The sequence below is a fragment of the Chanodichthys erythropterus genome, chromosome 4, assembly GCF_024489055.1.
Source record: "Chanodichthys erythropterus isolate Z2021 chromosome 4, ASM2448905v1, whole genome shotgun sequence".
Classification (NCBI taxonomy): domain Eukaryota; kingdom Metazoa; phylum Chordata; class Actinopteri; order Cypriniformes; family Xenocyprididae; genus Chanodichthys; species Chanodichthys erythropterus.
In genome coordinates, this window is record NC_090224.1 from 22,388,944 (window position 1) to 22,405,747 (window position 16,804).

Sequence of the window (16,804 nt, forward strand, 5' to 3'; positions counted from 1 at the left end):
GTACAAGCATGTTTGTCATCCTAAGTGATTGAGACCCCAAAATATTGCTTGTCCCAAGTACAAAAAATTTATCATTTTACTATACATATAGACTTGGCTCTTCTTATTGTTCTACTTAATTTACACTAAATTGTAAGATTTTGTGATGTTCATTGTTTATTTAATTTATGTTGTACCTTTGCATAATAAAAAGAGGATAAAATTACTTGTGGTAAGTTATTTATATTCCTAGTTATATTCCAAATGTAACGTTTTTTCTTTTGTGATTTTATATGAAAATGTAAATTTTCCTGCATTTAAAGTACATGATGCAAATAGCCTGAGTGTGAAACGAAAAACAACAATAATTTCTTGACTTGATGCTATAGTAACCATTATTAAACCAGTTTTATTTAAATTATCTTATTTATTCTCCTCACCTGAATGATCATGGAAACGGAGCATCCTGTACTGTACGTCCAACGGTTTTTGCAACGGTCATTTATTTAAATATTTATGACGTAAAAAAGAAAACGGTATATCAGTTATTCTCTCTATAAACATGCAATGTCAGGTTATTTTCACAACGTTTGTAAAGCGTTTTATTTTGGTAACGTTATTTTTTTAATCATTTTAGAAAATACTTTTTGTACTACAAAATAACGCTGTGAAGTTGTGTTTGTGTTTGCTGGGTGGATTTAACTTCTGCAAACCAACAGGAGGCAGTATATGCACAAGGCTTGCGTAGAAAACAAGAAAAGAAAAAGAATATGCCTTTTGCTTTTACGTTCTTATAAAACAAGGCCATATTGTTTATGAATAGTTTATGAAATGGAAAAATCATATCTTTAAGCCTCACCATTTTATCTTATGTATGCAGTGCTTAATAAACGGATGTACTTCGCCGTAACTATGTTTATGAAATATTTTTATCGAAATCCAAAACATATATATATATATATATATATATATATATATATATATATATATATATATATATATATATATATATATATACAACGAAAAATAATAATGTCAAGGTACGTTATCATATGACGACAAGCCGAGGACCGTCAGTGCGTACGTCACAGTCACGTGGTAAGATTTGAAATTAAACCTCGAAACACTACGCAACTGCTGTCAGTATTTTATGCAAGCAAACCGCCAAAACAGGAATATTTTATGATTTTCGGAGGTACAATCGTGATCTTTACAACTTATTAATGTATATGAGTCGGAAATATAATGGTTGAATCATTTGCTAGTATTTAGTTGTCGCCGCTGTAATGAATATTATTCCATGCTACTCATGTTAGATATAATACTTCTAGTATTTTGATTACAAATAACCTTTGCACGATACTGAATTCATTAAATCACAGGAAACTTCGCACAGGATGGCTTTAGGGTTTGAAAAATCAAAATGCCTGAAGATGGATGAACTGTCGCCTCACATTTGGAGGTAAGCAATGAATGCTAAAGATCATAAACAAAGGGATGTTTTTATTGTAAGTGATTTTAATGAATGTTGTTTTTGTTTTGGGTCGTTTGTGGCTCACTGTAGTGAAATGCTGCTCCTGTAGTCATTAACGTTACTACATTTGTATAGTATAAACTGGCCTAAACCAAACATAAGAGTAAGAATAAGTGTAAATGAAATGTATAACTTATATTAAGTTTAAACAACTGTGTACAAATCTCCTAATTTGAATTTCCCTGTTTACAAATAGCATTAGTTAATTAACAGCATGTGTTTGTGCACAAAAGTCAGTGTGTGTTTGTCAACCATGTGCAAAAACAAAATCTATATTATTATCTATTGACAGCTAGCTAGAGATATAATAGATCTGGACAATTTGGAATTGACATCCAAAATGTTCATTCTGGCAACGTTATGAATAATGTTCTTCCAGTAACGTTAATAGAATGTTCCTTCAAAGAATGTTCCCTTAAAGGGATAGTTCACCCAAAAAATGAACATTATCCCATAATTTACTCACCCTCAAGACATCCTAGGTGTATGACTTTCTTGTTTCAGATGAACACAATCGGAGTTATACTAAGAAATATCCTGGCTCTTCCAAGCTTTATAATGGGAGTGAATGGGGGCCGAGATTTTGAAGCCCAAAAAAGTGCATCCATCCATCATAAAAGTAATCCATATGGCTCCCAGTGCTTCCCACAGGTTTGAAATATACTTGCGGTGGTAGCCGGGTGAAAAATCCTCCTATTACCCACGGCACAAATGGTCTACTACATGTGACAAACAAATAATGTGTGATTTTTAACAGTATTTTTATTTATTGAAATTAATTTTAATTATATAGCATACTATTACATTTAATTACATACAATTATGCATTGTAAATTATGCAAAATTACAGCATTTAAATGATTCTCCTTTTCCTATATTGTGTCTCTCAGTGAATGGGACACAGATTTTACTATTAAAATTTATATAATGAATAATATATGTGTCAAGTCTTTTCTTCCTGTGGGGGAGACTACAATAATTTGTTATGAATTAAATGGAAATCAAATTAAATACAATTTATTGTGTAACCAAAATACCAGTAATGCCCAAAAGAAAAAGAAAAAACTTGGCGTGTGACTTTTAATTATAAACAAGCACGAAATACACAGGGACTCTTATTTTGAAATGTCTGTACTATTGCAGGCTGATCCTTCAGATTCTTACAACCGTCTAAAACATCAACTCAGTGATGTTTTGAATGAATGAAGAACTCAAGCTTTAAAAATTCTCGTTTTAGACTTCTAATTCGAGACTGGTGTTTTGCTTTGCTCTATCCTCTGCACTTCCGCTTTTGTCAATACATCATGCGGAAGGTCAAAGTTCACTCTTCCGCCAGTGATTCTAGTTTATAAACTTAAATATGGATGTTTTTCTTACAAAAACACATCACTTCCCTTCAGAAGGCCTTTATTAACCCCCTGAAGTGTGTTACATTTTTATACTTACATATTTGGTTCTTCTTTATGTAAAGCACTTTGAATTACCATTGTGTATGCTAACTAAATAAAATTGCCAATATTTAAAACCCTCACGCTCAGCGGATTTCGATATAAGAGAAGAGCTAAATCAAACGTCGGGTCAAAGGTCACCTTTCCGACAACTCTCACGTGAACGTGCATACGGCAATTTATTATAGTTTCTAAGATTTTAAATAATGTATTTAAAAAAATATAAAAATTACGCTTCACATTGCTTCAGAAGGCTTTTATTAACCCACTGGAGTCGTATGCACTTTTTGGAGCTTCAAAAACTTGTGCATATGGAATAATTTTCATTTTTGTGTGAACTATCCCTTTAACGTTTGCATATGTTTAGAGAACATTAAGACGCTTTCATAACTTAATGGGAATGTATGAACATGTATTTGTTTATTGGACTATAACTAGTACTTCTGTTCATCCCATATGTTGGTTTGTGAATCTTTTATTTGAACTGGTGTAATCGTTCCACTACAGCGCTCCAGGCGTCCCGGCGGAGACTGCGGTCCCGTCCCAGAGGAGCCAGACTCCAGAGGAACATGTTTCCCAGCAGGAGGGTCAAATGCAGATCATGTACTGCAAAGATCAGGTGTACCAGGGAGACAAGGAGTTCAGCTTTGAAGAGCTCCGTGCGCAGCGCTACTACAGAGCCCTGAGCGGTGCGTCCAAAAGTCCATGAAAGCATTTCTGTGATTTTACAAAAATATCAAGAGATTAGCTGTTTCCATCACCCTGTTTTTGCAGTATTGCATCAGAAACGAGTGATAGAAACGACAAATTTTGAGAGAAAAAATAACACAAATTAATCCTTTAATCCGCAAAAGGTTGTTACACCCGCTTGAGGTGGTTTTGACTTGGAGATGGAAACGTGTTTGCCGAATAACAGCCAATCAAAATCAGCCTGCTTTAAAGAGCTCGAGCATTTAAAACGCAGCATGCTTATAATGAAAAGAACGATATTGTGTGCTGGTGTGGATGCTAATACATTTATCTTTATAGTTGTCTTTATAATTATTGTTCTTGGTGTGAACGGGACTTTAGAAACGCCTCAGTGTAATATAGCAATATATGGTGTTATAAATGTACAATAGTTTTTTTATAATGTAAATATAAAAACTTTGCAATGTTAATAACTGTGGAAACATGTTATCGCAGTCTGAAAAGTTTATTATTATTATTATAAAGTAGGTAAAATAAAGACAGAAATCAGTTACAGTATTTTATCATTGAGATACTATTACAGTTTTTTTTTTTGTATATATTTTAAATTAGCTTTAATAAAGCTTTAATTTTTGTATTTTTCATTTTAAGTTAAAGTTAAGAATTTTTTTGTTTTCTAAAAAATATATATATATCATATTTTAAAATCATACATATTCATTTTATTTCAGTTAATGTTTATTTTATCTCAAGTAACATGTTTTTAATGCTTCTATAATCCTGGATTAGACCGTATAGCTAATTTAAAGGGTTAAATTTAAATTCAGTCATTAATTACTCACCTTCATTCATATTCAGAACACAAATTAAGATATTTTTGATGAAATCCGATGGCTCAGTGAGGCCTGCATTCACAGCAATAACACTCCCTTTCAATGCCAAGAAAGACATATTTAAAACAGGTCATGTGACTACAGTGGTTTAACCTTAATGTTATAAAGCGACGAAAATACTTTGTGTGCCAAAAACAACAAAATAACGACTTTATTCAGCAATATCTAGTGATGGGTGATTTAAAAACACTGCTTCATCTTACAAATCTTGTTTCGAATCAGTGGTTCAGAGCACCAAAATCACATGACTCCAGTAAACAAACTTCAATGAACTTGAAACTTCAATAGTTCATGTGAGTTTAGCAGTTTGATTCACGATCCGAACCGCTGATTCGAAACAAAAGATTCGTAAAGCTTCATGAAGCAGTGTTTTTGAAATCACTAGATATTGTTGAAAAGTCATTATTTTGGTTTTTTTTGGTGCACAGAAAGTATTTTTCATCGCTTCATGACATTAAGGTTGAACCACTGCAGTCACATGACTGTTTTAACCATGCCTTTAGTAGCTTTCTGGGCATTGCAAGTGTTAATTATCTTGCGGTCACTGGAGGCCTCAGATTTCATCAAAAATATCTTAATTTGTGTTCTGAAGATGAACGAAGGTCTTACGGGTGTGGAACGACATGAAGGTGAGTAATAAATGACTGAATTTTCATTTTTAGGTGAACTTACCCTTTAATTATATTTTCATGACCTACAGAAAAGTCGTCACACCTCAGGAAAGTGAAGCAGGACCTGCAGCTTCAGATCGAGCAGAGACTCATCCAGCAGAGAATCAGCAGCACAGCAGCTCCACAGGTTCCCTTAAACTCCATATCTGACAGATTTCTGCTCCCGTTCAAAGCATGTCTTTCAGACACCACCAGCATCACATATTGTGTAATAATATCAATAATTCATTTGAATTGTTCGTCTAGATCGTTCAGGAGGAGGCCAGTTCTTCCTCCCAGATGTCCACGAGTTCATGTGAATCTGCCGTCGCTGTGGTGAAATCAGCTCCGTTCATGATCTACAGCGAGCTGGAAGAAGGTCGTGTGGTTCAGAGGTCAGTTCTTGTTGGGTCTTAAAGAAATCACATGCATATTTTGCGATAATAAAATGTATTGTTTGTTTTCAGGAAGAGTTCAGTGAGTCGAGAGGAGGACGGGAATCACAGTGAGTCTCCTCCAGTGACTGTGTGTTTGAGTGCAGTGATGTCATTCCAGTGCTGAAACTGTGTGTGTGTGTGTGTGTGTGTGTGTGTGTGTGTGTGTGTGTGTGTGTGTGTGTGTGTGTGTTCAGGTGAAGACGCTCAACAGAGGAAAACAGTCACAGGAAAGTCATTCGCCGCTTCTGATGAGAACAGACCGACCAATAAACCGTAAGGAAACCTGGCCTCTTTCTTTCTTTCTTTCTTTCTTTCTTTCTTTCTTTCTTTCTTTCTTTCTTTCTTTCTTTCTTTCTTTCTTTCTTTCTTTCTTTCATCATTCTTCCTTTCTGACGTTCTTTCTTTTAATCGCTTATTGTTCTTTTTTGTTCTTTTTGTCTTTCTTTTACCATTCTTTTATCGTTCTTTTTTATCTATTATTCTTTTTTTATCTTTCTTTCTTTCTATAGTTCTTCTATCATCCTTTTATTGTTCTTTTTTTCTATTGTTCTTTATTTTTGTCATCCTTTTATCCTTTCTTTTTTGTCATTCTTCCTTTCTATCATTCTTTTTATATCCTTTTATCTTTTCCTTTCTTTTATCATCTTTTTATTTCTTTTCTTCATTCTTCCTTTTATCTTTCTTCCTTTCTGTCATTCTTTCTATCCTTTTATCATTTTTTTGTCGTTCTTTCTTTTTATTTCCCTTTTATCATTCATTCTTATTGTTCTTTTATCGTTCTTCCTTTCTTTCTATTGTTTGTTCTTTCTATCATTCTTTCATTTTATTCTTTTTTATCATTTTCTTTTTATCTTTCTTCCTTTCTGTCGTTCTTTTTATCATCCTTTTATCGTTCTTCCTTTCTATCGTGTGTTCTTTCTATCATTCTTTCATCATTTTATCTTTTTCTTTATCGTTCTTCCTTTGTTCTTTTTACTGTTCTTTTATAATTTGTTATTTCTATTCATTCTTTTTTTTTTCATTCTTTTATCTTTTTCTTTATCGTTCTTCCTTTGTCGTTCTATCATCCTTTTATCGTTCTTTGTTCTTTCTTTTTATCGCCCTTTTATCGTTCTTTCTTTTTATCATTCTTCCTTTCCTTCTATTGTTTGTTCTTTCTGTCATTCTTTCTTTTCTTTTTATCATTTTATCTTTTTTCTTTTTTTACCTTCCTTTCTGTTGTTCTTTCTATCATTCTTTTTTTATCATTTTATCTTTTTCTTTATCGTTCTTCCTTTGTTCTTTTTATTCTTTCTATTCATTCTTTTTTCATTCTTTTATCTTTTTCTTTATCGTTCTTCCTTTTTCCTCTTTTTATCATTTGTTCTTTTTATCGCCCTTTTATCGTTCACTCTTTTTATCTTCCTTTCTGTCATTCTTTCTATCATCCTTTTATCGTTCTTCCTTTCTATCATTTGTTCTTTCTATCATTTTCTTTTATCATTCTTTTATCATTTTATCTTTTTCTTTATCATTCTTCATTTGTTGTTCTTTATCATCCTTTTATCATTCTTCCTTTTTGCTTTTTATCGTTTATCCTTTCTTTCTCTCATTTGTTCTTTGTATCATCCTTTTTATCATTCATTCTTTTTCGTTCTTTATCATTCTTTCTTTTTGCATTCTGTCTATATTGTTTGTTCTTTTTGTTTTATTTTTATTTTATTTTTTTGTTCTTTCTTTTATATATGTCTTTCTCTAATTCCTTTTTTCTTTCTCTCCCCTTCTTCTGTTATAATTCCCTTTTGTCCTCATTCTTTCTCTCAGTCCGTTAATTTAATTAATTCTGTTTTCTTTGCACTTTTATCATGTCAGATCATTTTCGGCGAACCGTGTGTCTCTGAAGCTGCCCACCTTGAGTCTGAAAGCGCCGAAGTCAAAATCCGAGCTCTCCGCTGACAGAGTGAGATCAGTGTTCCTTCAGTATTTTCTCAGTAAATGTTTTCTCGTCAGTGGCAGTAATGGCGGTGCGTTCGTTGGCAGGACGCGTCCATCTCTCGCTCTGAGGAAGCCATCATCAACGGCCACTGGAATAAGACTCTGTGCCGGAGTCCAGATGACACGTGTGAATTCGCTCGTGCCGCTCAGCTCGCTTCAACTCCGTTTGGAGGAGCCGAGAGGCCTAAAGCATCCGAAGCAGGACTGACGGAGAATCTGAGCAGAAATGCTCCAGAATCCTCTAAAGCGCCGAGCTCTGATACGAGCTCTGAGGAGAAGAAGCTCAGGTAATCGAGCGTGACATCTGTGATTAAACTCTGGAAATGTGCAGAATTGTCATAAAAATGTCTCACACTGAAAAAAAAACTGGTATAGAAGCAATTTACACTTATGGAATTGCAGTAGATTTCACAAATAATTACAAAGAAACTGCAAGTAACACATATTTTCTTGTAAAAGGTACTCCAATAATCTTTGCTTTATTTGCAACTTCAAAAAAACATTTTTACAGTATCACAGAAACACATTTTTGCCATCCATTGCACTGCTTTTCCATTATTTTTCTATGTAAATGTCTTGCGCATGTCGCCGCCTATTGGCGAAAACTTTAAAAAAACAAGACCTTGAATTTTTTTGTTTACGCTGCCTTCCTTCTCACTTTTATTACACACACAAATGTAACATAGGCCTCAGTTATGCAAAATGTAATTGCTTTTATTTCTTTTAATTTTGTGGTGTTTAAAGTATTAATATGTTCTTTAAATATCAAAGGTTTTGTAAGATTTACCCTGAAAACAACAAAAAACTGCATTTATCTTCTGTAATATAGCTAATTTTCAAGAGAAACCCGGTAGATTATGGTGGACTGAAGTTAATAGTATATTTACTTGTTTTTTTTATTTATTGTCATACTGCCCAGCTCTTGTAAATGCATGTGTTGCATTTTTACATTTATGCATTTGGCAGATGCTTTTATCATTGCATTGCATTGAAGGCACACATTTTTATCACTTCATGCATTCTGGGAATCGAACCCATGAGCTTGGTGTTGCAAGCGTGCCACACTCTGTTTAAGCAACAGGAACATTGTTGCATTCATGTTACAGTACATTTAAAGGACCAGTTATGACAAGTCTTGATTATAATCTCTTTTTTTTTTTTTTTGTTTTGTGTTTATAGTCCTATCCTAGAGATCAGTCAGGAGTGTGGCAGCACTTCCTTCGCTACCTTTTCCCAGGATCCCAGGAAACGCTTTAATGACACCGAGATCAGCCGATCTGTGGAGAGAGCAGAGACCGTGCTGGAGAACGGTGGGAAATAATGCTCATGTTTATGAAACTAGATCTGTTGTGGAGCTGCACGATTAATTGTTAAAAGATCGCAATCTAGTAATTTAATGCTAAATTTGACATGAACTTAACAAGTAAATTATTCTGAAGTGAACTAATTCTTTTAAAAAATGTATTTGTCGTTGAATCTTTCAAGAGATTCGTTCAATAACGCTGATTCATCCAGTAATGAAACGATTCTTTCTGAGTGAGTCATTGAATCATTCACTCAAACTTTTTTTTTTTTTTTATACATAGACTGCAGCAATTATCATTAACCTCTAGTAAATAAATGAACCTAGAGTAAATTGCATGTTATTTTGTTTAGTTGTCCATTCAGAATCATGGTTAAATTGTGATCTCTATTTTAAACAAAAAATCGTGATTCTTAATTTATCCGTCCAACTTTAATCTGTTGGGAGTTTGTTGTTGTTGTTTCTGCTCATTCATGACTTGTATTCATGGACACTAGATGGCAGTTCAAATCTTAGATGTTTAGATCTAAAAATGATTCAGATTCATCATTTTAGGTTCCTTTCTTATGCATGTACATCAGAGCTACATGATTCTGGATAAACTGAGAATCAGCTATTTTTTGTTTAAAATAAGATCACGATTCTGACAACTAAACAAAATACTGTAATTAACTAGTAGTTCTGACAAAATGTTAATTGCTGAGGTCAATTTCAAAATGTTTATTTGACCAAAAAAAAATTAGTTTGAGTGAATGATTCAATGACTCACTCAAAGACTCGTTTCATTACTGGATGAATCAGTGTTTTTGAGTGAATGATTCAATGACAAATATATTTTTTAACAGACACTTGTCTCCACCTACTGGTGTAATGATGTAATCTTCATTTGAAGCATCAAGTTACTTTTAGAAGGTGATTTCTTCTATTTTGACCTCTACTGTAGACATCAGTGTTTATATCTGAACTATAAACTTTTCTCTCAGTACTTCTGTGAGTGATTGTAAGACAGAAATAATGATACTGTGTGATTGAAAGCTGTTTCGTGACCGCGGCTCTCTCTGGATCAGATCTGAATGTTCGCTGTGACTTGTCTAAGCTTTAATAGACATAGAGCCGAATCATTGCCATTTGGGAAATCGAGATCATGATCTTTACACAATTAATCATGTAGTTTTTTTACTATCAACAATAAGAGGTTTCATAATGACTTAGAAGAAAATCACAATGTTTATGTTTCAGTTAGTACCCACAGCACACAAATCTTGTTATCAGTAAGACTTGTTCAATTATATATGATCTAGCATCTTTTTAACATGTTTGTGTTTGTGCACGTGTTATCAGTCACTGAATCCGAGGACGTCTGCAGTCCGGGCGTAAGATCCAGGCTGTTCCAGCAAGCGGATGTGACGTCGTTTCCAAACTTTCACCGTAAAACTGGACTTCTGCCTGACACCAGCGGCAACTTAAATCTCGGTACGTGTAAAACTCCGGCACGGCTGCAGTAATGTTTTTACATTAACTTGTCAAAATAATGTTTAATAGAACATTCCACACACTTCCAGATGGAGAGACGTTGTTTTACTGCGGTAAGTTGGGGACGCTGAAGGATTTCACCTTGTACTCAACCAGCACCGCTGCTGTCCTTCTGAAGGTGTGACACTTAAGTATATGTTTTAAAACGTTTCAAACATTTGATTGGCAGGGTTCTAAATAATTTAATTATTTTTTAATGATGGCAAATGAGATGTACAGAAAACTGCTGAAAATAAATAGACACTTAAATATTTAGTATATTATATTTTTACAGTGCAATTTTAGTATTATGGAATCACTGCCATTTAGGAATAAGTTTATGTGTGCGTTTGAATCAATTTATTTATTTATTTATTTATTTAAAGGATTAATCATGCAGCTCTAATTTAGCTGTTAATTAGAAATAAATAAGTTTAAGTTTTTCATCTAATATTTATATTTTATTTTATTTCAGCCTTATTTCAGTTACCAAAAATTATTAATAGTTTGTTTTAAATTATAGCAAAGCTGACATTCACACTTCTTAATATTTACACAATTTTTTATGCAATATATTTTTTACTTGTTTACTTACTTATATTTATGCTTTTATCTTTTTTCTTCAATTTCATATACATTGATTTATTAATTTATGATTTATTCCATTTAATTTAGTTTATTCTGTTTTTTGTCATATATATATATATATATTTAGCATAATTATTTTCTAATATGATAGTAAATAAAATGTGTGTAAATCATATTAATAAACAAGAAATTATATATATATATATATATATATAATAAAATTTTAAATAATTAAAAAAATATATATTTTTTTTAGAACATTTTTCATACATTTCTTATATATTTATTTAGTCATGTTTTTGTGATTTATTTACATATTTACTCATCCCTGTGGTTTTCCTGTTCAGCTGGACTCTTCCTCAGTGCCGTGGGATTTCTTCATCAGCTCGCAGCTCAGAGCTCGACTGTCACATGACCAACAGGATAATCTCGTCCAGATCTCCTGCTATGTGTATGAGAACGGCTGCATGACTCTCTGGAGGATTCCTCGTGGAGACACCATTGAGGTTCTTCTCCTGAATTAATTTTCTTTTCTTTGTAAACCTCCACAAGTCCTCAATCAAACGTTTCTGTTTCATCTTCCCACCATTAGGATCTTCTCGCTGAACCAATTGCTAGACAGGATGTTTCAGGTTTAGTCCTTCAGTTACTAGAGTTGGTGAAGCGGTTTCATTCCTGTCAAGTGGTTATTGGAGGCCTGAAGCCAGAATCACTGTACTTTTACCTCAGGTACATGAATAAAACACATACACACGCAAGCATTTGTTGGATAGTCTTTGTATTGATACCCGTTTCCATCCTGTGTTTGTGTCCACAGTGGAATCACAGCACTAGATTTCTCAAACGCAGTGGATCTGCAGCTCCAGAGTGACGTGAAAACGGCACAAGATCTTCCTTCTGCACAGGACTACATAAAACGGGGTCTTCTGTCACCTTCTGCCTCACCTTATCAGGTACATTATCACATTATTATTGCATGCCGATCCTGCAGCCAATGAGATTACTTGCTCAACATTTAAACAATCTGGTTCAATAGAGTTCCTCTGAGCCCCTCCACCTCCCCAGCTCCACTTGCCTAGATCTGCTATGGGATTGATGTGTATCTCTTTATGCATAGTCCATACTTGATCCATACATAGTCCATATTTGATCTGCAGCAGCAATAATCAAGCAGAGGAAAATATATTATCTTAAAACTACTCGACTAGGCAAGTATTAAAGCTGCCGGCTCATGGTTTAGCGTTTGCATCAGTTTGTACATTTATCTAGATAATCATTAATGAATAGTCAAATACATGAAATGTGTAAAAAGCAGTAGTTGTATTTAATTTTTTAGATAATTTCTGCTCTTCTGCATCAGGTTGATCTGATTGGCCTTGCAGAAATCGTGCACATGCTGCTGTTTAATCGACCAATGAAAGTGACGCTGGAGAATTCGGCCTGGAGTTTGGATGAATGTTCTGGATCTCACCACAGGTACAATCAAATATATATATAATGTGTGTGTGTATATAATATATAATGTGTGTGTGTGTGTAGAGATATATGTGTATATATATGTATATGCAGGGACGTGCACAGACATTTTGGGGGGCAGGGGCTCAAGTGGAAAAAAAAAGGGCACTTATATTTATTTTAAAAAAAAAAATAAACCCTTAAATATATTAAGACAACTCCTGACTTCCCTTACACTCATGCAATTGTTTTATACTCCACAGATTTCTACAAAATAATTAATTCACATATAGAGACCATGGTCTTCTTTAGTATTCACTAGGTTTATCACGAGAGAAGGCAACAGCAACTATTTTCAAGCTATATATTTAGAATAAATGACTGCACCTAGGAGAGGGACATAGTTTCACTAATAATTTGTTTAAATCAATAAATCATTTTAATTTTTTTTTTTTTTTTTTTTTGGTGTTATTGGAATACTTCTTTCATGAAGTGGACAGTTTTAAGATTGTGGTCCATTTTTGCTGCCATGTCTTTTACTCTAATGGAAAGAAAACTCAACCCTAACCTACACATTTAGATGGTGTTTGTTTTAAGCCTACTACCCTCCATCTGTTTGCATCTGTAGATTTATTCTAAATTAACCAAAACAAGCTAATCTGCATATTTAAACACGTCAATAATTTGTTTTCCTGAACTGTTAATGCATTATATATTATAACAAATGCCGGCAGAGGGCACCAAAAGCGTGCTGATTTTTGTTGTTAGACAGCACAGCACAATCAAATACACGATCAAAGCCAACCATGATTCAAAATATGTTATTAGCTAAATAATAATATTCGGCCACTTCTTTGTGATAGAAATGCTACAGCCACTGTAATTTCTTCAACAAAAATATGTGGACATCAAACATGCAAAGACAGAGCGAGGGTTTAAACTTTTGTTGATGTATTATCATGTGCGTAGATTTAAGAATAGAATTATGTAGCTAATGCTGTATTATGATTTTTAAATAGTTTTAATAAACCATGCATCCTTAGAAAACTGTCTAATAATGCGGTTCATGTGCGTCCATGGAATGATCCTCTTCTGGTATTGACAGCCCTACAGTTATCTTCACCATGGTTCAAAACGCAATGCATAGCACAGTAAAATAATTGAAATTATAATATAACATAAATTAGTATCAAATCAGGCAGATGCGTTGATGGTGGTCAAACTATTAATGCAGCGTTACATGTAAAAATAACCATAAATAGCCAAAATTTCAGGTTTGTGAACATAGGCTAGCCTACCTGAAAGAAATGCACGGGATGCATCCATCTAGAGCTTTTTTTATTTTTCGCTTCTCATCGCCAGACAGCAGTTGCATTTTCACGGGAATAGCTGTCACAAGTTTTCAGCCAGCAGCAAACTCAAGGTGGGGTGAGGTAGGGCGGGGCGCGCGAGCGTGCGGGCATGAATGGCGCGTCGCGGAGTGAGGGCATCTGAACTCGACAATGCCGACCTGATATAGTATTTTTTAAATTTGTTTTATTCAGTAAATATATTTGTTTGACAGGGAAGCTGTGCGCAAAGAGGAATATTAATTTATTAAAAAAAAAAAAAAAAAAAACACCCTAGAAAAAAAAGGGCACTTTCTCTCGAGAAAGAAAAAGGGCAGGTGCTCAAGCCCCTTTTTTGTCTATGTGTGCACGTGCCTGTGTATATGTGTGTGTGTATTATAAATTTAGACTGTCTTTTGCTCTAGATTTCGAGGTCAAATGTGTTTTTGTGAGATGTAGGCGTGAGATTGAGTGAAGCTGATGAGATTTTTCATCAGATGTATGTGTTTTTCTTTCAGCGCTCCTGTAAACTCCTTATGGAAGGACTTTTTCCACACGATTTTGAATCCAGAGCAAACGTCTTCAGAGCTGGTTTTGTCCGATCTCATCAGTAATGTGAGCAACAGCTTATGAACGCCTGATTTTACACTATTTTGTTATAAAATAATGCCATGTTCTTTTCACTCCATGTAAAACAGTTCTAATGGAATTAATGTTATATATTGTTGTTTATACACGTTAATAAACTATTTCACAATGTAGGCTTGGGTGTTTTTTGAATTGATGATAATTACGGATTATCAATCTGAAACAGTCTTTGAGAAGATTTTTTTTATATAAAATAGTGAATTAAGGTATGATGGGTTGTTTTATATTGAATAAATGGTAAATGACACTATATAACAACTTCAAGTATCATGCTTTTTATGTAACTGTTGCTACATAATTAAAAGATACAAATTATTATTAAAAGAAATTATTCATAAAGTACTGTATCAACCTTCCACAAGAAGGTGACATGAAATCTGAATTTGTAAACACCACTCACATTTTCTTTAGTTTGTTTTTCTGGGGTTTATACGCATTTCTTCTGCGTTCAGATTATTTGACCTATTGAATCGCCGTTATCTGACTCATGTTGGGTTGCAAACCTGCAAATCAACATACTAATCATCAAAATAGTTCATAGTTGACGCATTCTGGTGTTTATAATTAACTCTGAGTGAATCACCATTGCAACAGCATTTGTAATTATTTAGTCCATTAATTGAGCATTAGTGATGAACACCTGCTGTTAACAAGCAGAATCACTGAAGAGAAACACAATAACTACAAATGACTTCCAGCCACAGCCTTAATTGAAATCAACTGAAGATAAAAGGCATTCAATCTCTTAAGATCTGATTAAACAATTATCTCATTAACTTTAACTCTGCTTCAGTTTTATTTTAACTCTACATAGGGAGGGACCATATGTTCTCTGAGCAGAGTTGATTTAACTCTGGGGATTTTGCTGTGTAAATGCAAAACCACGTTATGATTTATATAGTTTAAAATGCGAAATATTGACCATTAATGTCTTTTAAATTACATGGTTCATACACTAGTATATAACTGAAGCTATAGGTTGTGAAATCAAGCATTTTTACTGCTTTTTTATTTTATTTTAGTTCTAACATAGCATACATTTACCCGATTAGCCAGCTTAGTTTATATTAGGTATGTTTTTTGCTCCCAATATCTGCTTCCAGTTTGTTTTATTATGAAATACATAGTCATTCATTTTATATTTTAAGCATGATGTTTGTGCACTTAATGTAATAAACATCATACAATAGTGAAACTGGTTATAATGAGAATGGAGCTGGTAAATCTCCAACCTCCGGAGAATCACCTGTTTTAAACAAACGCCGAATAGAGGAGAGTCTGCTGGTGAAAAGAGAATTTGACAGGTCGTAATAAAACAAGAATCAACATCAGATTTTTAGAAGGCAAGAACTGATGGATTTGAAATTATGTAAAAGCAACACGCCTGAAAAATTACGTTTTTGTCAAGATTCGACCATTTAGAAACAATTTATGAGACAGTTGTCAGATTTTATTGGTGATTTCAAATATTTGATGTGTCCCCATTTAAAGAGCTGCACTTGCGTGCCCACAAGGCATTTCAAAGATGGTGAAATGACTTGTCTTAAAGGGACTTTGGTTATATCTCTTAAGAATAGTAGTTTGTGTTTTATGAGCAGTAGGATAATCCCTCTCTTTTTAGTTATAAGAAAGAACCATATTCATCCACAGAGCCGAAGCACAACCAAAACAACGATCTTCCGCAAAATGCATGCAATTTTGTTTTGTTTTTAACCACTAGAGGGACAAAGTTACATGGTTTACCTTTGACCTTAGTTAAAGCATATCAATGAACAATACATTTGTTACAGTATTTATTAATCTGTTAACAATATTGTTAACTTTTGATTTAAATAAAATTAATAGAATGTTAAAATTAACTAAGATTAATAATGTTTATAACCGACAATATTAAAAAATGCAACTTGATTTTAAAATGTATTAGTAAATGTTTAACATTAACTAAGATTATTACACTCTTTGCTATTTATGGGATCAGATTCCCGCCAATAGTATTGCGGTCACGGATCAAAAAATAATACCACATGTATAACACATGTAAAAATATATAGCACAAACTTAAAAAAAATAATGCAAAATGATCGGAATGGCAAAGAACATGGTCACGGATCAAAATATAATAAGCGTAAATCGAAAAATCAAAAGCACATTTAAAAAAATAACAAGCATGAATCAAAACTTTAAACACATTAAAAATGATATTGCACAAATCTTAAACTTGTGTTTATGCGTTCTTAAAAGTTGTTTTCCTTGCTTTTATTACTCTTTTCTTTCTGCTCTCTTTACATTTTCTGCTTATATTTTACTCTTGTGCGCTTGTGCAGTTTTTCTCTTTGCTCTTCTTTCTACGTTCTGCTCTTGCTTT

At 33.5% G+C, this 16,804-nt stretch overlaps 1 protein-coding gene across 2 annotated transcripts; it reads left to right on the forward strand.

The window, feature by feature from the left end:
- The first annotated feature begins 1,064 nt into the window (after window positions 1-1,064).
- bub1ba (BUB1 mitotic checkpoint serine/threonine kinase Ba) lies at window positions 1,065-14,495 on the forward strand. Of its 2 annotated transcripts, XM_067383346.1 has the most exons (17): window positions 1,065-1,174; window positions 1,362-1,441; window positions 3,469-3,650; window positions 5,245-5,342; window positions 5,462-5,589; window positions 5,662-5,699; window positions 5,826-5,904; window positions 7,483-7,570; window positions 7,651-7,892; window positions 8,785-8,915; window positions 10,250-10,381; window positions 10,471-10,559; window positions 11,356-11,514; window positions 11,601-11,737; window positions 11,826-11,961; window positions 12,369-12,484; window positions 14,310-14,495. In XM_067383346.1, the coding sequence occupies exons 2-17, from the start codon at window positions 1,377-1,379 to the stop codon at window positions 14,422-14,424; spliced, it is 1,935 nt and encodes a 644-aa protein (XP_067239447.1). In that variant the 5' UTR covers window positions 1,065-1,174; window positions 1,362-1,376; the 3' UTR covers window positions 14,425-14,495. The 2 variants fall into 2 exon arrangements, with proteins under 2 accessions (XP_067239447.1, XP_067239448.1); XM_067383347.1 differs by having other exon boundaries at window positions 1,115-1,441.
- The last annotated feature ends 2,309 nt before the right edge of the window (window positions 14,496-16,804 follow it).

Excerpts from the sequence above, each read along its gene's own strand:
- bub1ba (XM_067383346.1), top strand. The coding sequence starts at position 1,377 with ATGGCTTTAGGGTTTGAAAAATCAAAATGCCTGAAGATGGATGAACTG. Across the intron at positions 3,651-5,244 it reads CTACTACAGAGCCCTGAGCG|AAAAGTCGTCACACCTCAGG; the intron begins GTGCGTCCAAAA and ends CATGACCTACAG. Across the intron at positions 7,893-8,784 it reads TCTGAGGAGAAGAAGCTCAG|TCCTATCCTAGAGATCAGTC; the intron begins GTAATCGAGCGT and ends TTGTGTTTATAG.